Source organism: Stegastes partitus, unplaced genomic scaffold, assembly GCF_000690725.1.
Source record: "Stegastes partitus isolate 25-593 unplaced genomic scaffold, Stegastes_partitus-1.0.2 Scaffold348, whole genome shotgun sequence".
Classification (NCBI taxonomy): Eukaryota; Metazoa; Chordata; class Actinopteri; family Pomacentridae; genus Stegastes; species Stegastes partitus.
In genome coordinates this window covers 142,488-147,559 of record NW_007578079.1, presented here as the reverse complement: position 1 = coordinate 147,559, position 5,072 = coordinate 142,488, and the positions used below count along the sequence as shown (strand labels likewise).

The window sequence follows — 5,072 nt, the reverse complement described above, 5'->3', positions numbered from 1 at the left end:
TGGTTCATAGAGTCAGAGCAGCACCTCATTGGTTCATAGAGTCAGAGCAGCGTTTCACTGTCTGGATTCAACACAACATGATGAGTTTTAGACGTGACATCTGGACGCTCATCCAGTTTTGTTCAAAGCTAAATAACTGGTAATTCTTCAAAGAGTCCACACGGTGCCTCAGACTGACCCCCCAGCACAGGGGCAGCACAGGGGCAGTACAGGGGCAATACAGGGGCAGCACAGGGGCAGCACAGGGGCAATACAGGGGCAGCACAGGGGCAGCACAGGGGCAGTACAGGGGCAGCACAGGGGGAGCACAGGGGCAATACAGGGGCAGCACAGGGGGAGCACAGGGGCAATACAGGGGCAGCACAGGGGCAGCAGGGTGGAGACACATGAGCATCTGCTGCGTTCACTGTTTGATTGCAATAATTATTGATCATTGATTTGGACTAGTATCTGTAGTGCCTGATGGAGAGAAAGAGAGTGTGTGTGTGTGTGTGTGTGTGAGTGAGTGAGTGAGTGTGTGTGTGTGTGAGTGTGTGTGTGTGTGTATGTGTGTGTGTGTGAGTGTGTGTGTGTTTGTGTGTGTGTGTAAGTGTGTGTGTGTGTGTGTAAGTGTGTGTGTGAGTGTGTGTGTGTGTGTGTGTGTAAGTGTGTGTGTAAGTGTGTGTGTGAGTGTGTGTGTGTGTTGCATGGCAAAAAAAAAAGAAAGGGAAAAAAAAGAAAAACGCCCAATAACGGAGGAAGCCCCGCCTCCATCCGTGGGGTTGCCATGGCAAAGGGCCGTGACGTCACAAAGGAAGAACGCCGTCTATAAGTATGGGAGGTCTGAGCGGAGGCTCGCGAGCTCGGATGTGTGTTCCGGAGGAGTGACACGTGCTGCCGATGAAAAAATAAAAATACCAGAAAACATCCCAGAAGCACCAGAACCGGACCGCGACTCTGTTCTAGACCGTTTTTACTGAGGTGGACTTCAGCTTCTGTGGTTCTACTGAAGCGGGCAGAACCGACCGGCGGCCATGGGACGAGGAGTGAGTATCAGCTGCTCTTTGCTGCTCCTTCAGACATTTTCAGAGTTGAACCGTTCAAACAAGTGGTCGCTGATGGCGGGTCACATGGCGGACGGGTTCTGGCTGCTTCCGTGTTTCACATGGTTCTGGGTTCATGAGCTGTCAGGCAGGAGCTGCTTCCTTCCTCCTCTTCTCTTCTCTTCTCTTCTCTTCTCTTCTCTTCTCTTCTCTTCTCTTTCTTACATAACGACCGGACTTCTTGCGGCGGAGGAACCGAGCCGTTAAAGTCACAAAATCAGTTAAGGCTCTGAGACCAACTTTGTGCCTCCAGTTGTCCGGTTCTGGCCGGAAACATGCCGTAATGTGCTGCTTTAGTAACAAGTCTGCTGTTGTTCTGTCCTGTGAGAGCGCAGGGCGGTGGGAGGGTTCTGGTCCGGCCCAGCTCTCTGCTGGAGCTCGGGGACCAATAGTCTTCAACTTATCAGAGTGTGATGTGCTCCTTGTAGGGAGCGAACCAGAGACGGGCTTCAGCACAGATCCAGATATGGGTCCAGACATGGGTCCAGACATGGGTCCAGATATGGGTCCAGACATGGGTCCAGATATGGGTCCAGAAGGAGGTGCAGGAGGCGGCTGGATGTAGCTGTGAGGCGTCACTGAGTTCTGTTCTGGTCTCAGGTCTCATCCTAACGTTAGTCATGTGGGTGCAAGTTTACATTCAGACCGTCCCCCAGCCCAGGAGGATGGTTCTGGTCGTCATAGAACCGTTCTGACACACGACTGATCCTGAAAGTGGGATGTCAGTGTTCTCCTGTGTGTTGAACGTGTTCTGTGGTTCCTGTGGACTGGCGGTGAGCGCTGGAGGAGCAGTCATCCGTCCATCCTCCTCGTCTCAGCACCATGAAGCTGGAGGTGCTGAGAGAGGGTCCAGTGAGCGGCGCCACACCCTGCCATCCTGCGCAACACAACACTCATCACACATTCAGCCTGCCGGGGTGGAGGGTGGAGGGTGGAGGAGGACGAGGCGAGTGAACGGAGGATGGATGTGGCGGGAAATGTGAAGCAGAAAGCCTCATTCAGCTCCTCCAGCTGCTGCTGCTGCTGCTGCTGCTCTGTTTTCTTCCTTATGTGATGAAAGGCTGCCCTGCCCCCACCCAGCCTCCTCCACCTCCTCCACCTCCCACCATTGCCCTCCTCTCAGTCCTCCTCTCCTCCTTGTTTTCCGTCCGATGCATTCTGGCACAGACTCGAGCAGATCATGGAGGCGGCAGGACGCCACAAGTTGTGGTGGACGTGGGGCAGCTCAGGTATGAGCAGAGGATTACTGCTGATGCTGTTCATGCACCTCCTGCTCATCTCTAATGTGAGATTAAACCTCTGCTGCCCTTTGTTGCTGCTCTTCGGTGTTTTCTAATCACATCCACGGCGCAGTGCCATAAACAGGGCTGGGGGGGGGTGAGGCACCAGTTGCCGCATTGCCTCTGTTGAGCAACTTGGCTGCCAGACATGAGGCAGGAAACGGGGTGGCGTGTGTTTGTTTCCTGCCAACGCTGCAGAGCTGCACGTTGACTGATCTGTTGGAGAAGTGGAGCAAACACATGAAGCTGTGTCTGAGCTGCAGGTTCTCCATCGTGATGGACTCCACCTGGCCACACTGCAGGCACACGGGCCAATCAGAACGAACATTTCAGAATCTCTGCTGGCTCAGCTTCACTGGCTGAGTTACTGAGCTTTCAGCCATTTGAAGTCATTCATCATGACGTCTTTCAGCCGAGCTCCTGTGACAGCAGAACACTGTGAAGGTCCAGTTTCACATCTAGTAGAAAAAAAAACAACAAAAGTAGAAAATGTGCTTTTAGGCAAAAGTCTGTTCTGTTTCCAGGAAGATGTTTAAAAAGTGCTGGATCTAAACGCAGAACATCTCAGGAACACAGCTGTGACAGAGTTCACTCAGCTCCTGAAGGAAAGTCCAAGTCTGCATGTGTTGTGATGCTCAGACGGACATCGAGCAGAAAACATGCTCTGTGAGGGGAGGAGCTAACTCTAACCCTACCCTGATAATCGGTGTGAGGGATTTATCTTCTGGAAAAAAAGCCCAAATTCTTTGATTCCAGTTTGTTCTATAGAAGAGTTGCGTTCTTTCCTCCTGATCACATCCTCTCTGGCTTTGGGAAACACTGATCCACTTTTATTTTTCCATATTTTGAAACCACTAATGGAAAGACTGGAGTTGAGGATGTGCTCATTAAGCTGCTGTTTGTCAGGTCTGTGCTCGTTTGTCTGAAGCTGTCAGCGGCCAGGAATTGATTGGAAGGAGGTGAAATGCCTTCAGATTCCTCTCAGTCATACAACACTGTGACCGTTGGGGGAAGGAGGAGAGGGTGGGTTTCCTCTGCCGCGGCTCGACCCAAACCCAGTAAACGGACCGAGCGTGTCGGCCACTTTGATCTGAGCCAGAGGGGCACCGGGCTCCACCTTCACTTCCATTCCTCACACTCTGTTTCTCCCTTGTTCTCTGAGCTTCTACCTGCCGTCCCCTCTTTCTGGGGATTTAGCATTCTTTCCGCTTGGCAGTCAGTGTGCATTAGGCGGGCCTTTTGTCACACACCAGAACACCGCGTCCTCCTTCTGTTTTCTGTTTCAACACTCTGACCGGCGGTAAACTCCCCTCCGCCGCCTCGCTGGTGCTTCATCGAGCTTTTGTCTTTTTCCTTTCTGGCTCCTTCAGTCTCTCTTCTTCTGAGTCTTTCACATGGCAGCTCCGTCTCCGCCGTGTGATCCGTTTCTGTGGCAGCTCTTTGAACTCTGGCTATGAAGCTGTTGCTCAGCCAAAGTGGAACGTTCTAATTAGAACTCAACACAGGTCCGTGTTCCTGCGTCTCGGCTCTGTGCGTTCAGGACTCGTGTCCTCGTGTGGCTGCGACAACACGGAAACACATGAAACTCAATGTTTGAAGCTAACGTGTGACAAACTCAGCTTCTGCTCCACTTAAGGAAATGATGCAGCTGGTGTTGGCTTGTTAACCCTTTGGAGCCGGGAGGTTCTGGGCGTGTTGTGCTCCTCCTGCATTGTTCTCCACTGTGGGCTTGTGTTTCAGTTCAGTTTTATATGTGCAGTTCACTACAGACGTCATCTCACAGCCTGAACACAGTCAGCTAGAGAGCCTAGGATTTAAACAGAGAACCCAACAATCCAGAGCAGCCTTTGGACTCCCTCTGAGCAAGGATGGGAAGGAACCAGAACCCCCCAAGGGAGGATAAAACCTCCTGCAGAACCAGGCTCAGGGAAGGAGGCCATCTGCCTGGACCGGTTGGGTGAGAGTGGAGATGGGGGGAGATAGCAGGACAGCAGATGGAGAGCAGCAGCAGAACAGAACAACACATATGGATCTAAGGATTCTGGGGCTCGGTGAGGCCAGCGGCTGCAGGTCAGAGACGTGAAGATCCAGATCCAGAGACGTCTGCAGAGACACTTTGTTGGTTTCTTTTAAAAATGACTTCCTTTCAGGTTTTGGGGCTGAGAGGGTTAATGTTCAGGCCTGACAGGGAAACAGCAACCTGTTGTTCAGTCCAGACCCGACCCGACCCACTCAGCGCCTCAGTGACCTGTTTTCTCGACAGTTCCTCCCAAAATGGTTTCAGCCAAACTGAAATCCTGATGTGGAGATTAAAGTCTGATGTCTAATTCATCACAGAGGTTCCAGGTAGCTGCCGTGCTGGGGGAGTAATTACACTACTAATTACTCAGCAGCAAAAGTAATTAGTTACTTCTGCTGCCGAGTGGGGCTCATTCAGAGGCGCCGCTGAAGCTCCTGATGAGAGCAGATCAGCACCGAGGAGGACGTTCAGGTTCCCACAGCGATCACGTGTGCTGCTGGACTGCAGTGCACGACTACACAACTACACAAATACACAGACACACAACTACACAGGTACACAACTACACAGGTACACAACTACACAGGTACACAACTACACAGGTACACAACTACACAGGTACACAACTACACAGATACACAACTACACAGATACACAGACACACAACTACACAGACACACAACTACACAG

The 5,072-nt window shown here is 51.9% G+C and overlaps 1 protein-coding gene across 1 annotated transcript in view; it reads left to right on the top strand.

Annotated features, from left to right (window-relative positions):
- Nucleotides 1-801: 801 nt before the first annotated feature.
- LOC103358974 (sodium/potassium-transporting ATPase subunit alpha-1-like) overlaps nucleotides 802-5,072 on the top strand; it is a 27,553-nt gene continuing 23,282 nt past the window's right edge. Inside the window, exon 1 of the mRNA XM_008284137.1 lies at nucleotides 802-1,025. Coding sequence (XP_008282359.1) covers nucleotides 1,014-1,025 — 12 coding nt within the window. The 5' untranslated portion in view covers nucleotides 802-1,013. The remainder of the gene's footprint in view (nucleotides 1,026-5,072) is intronic.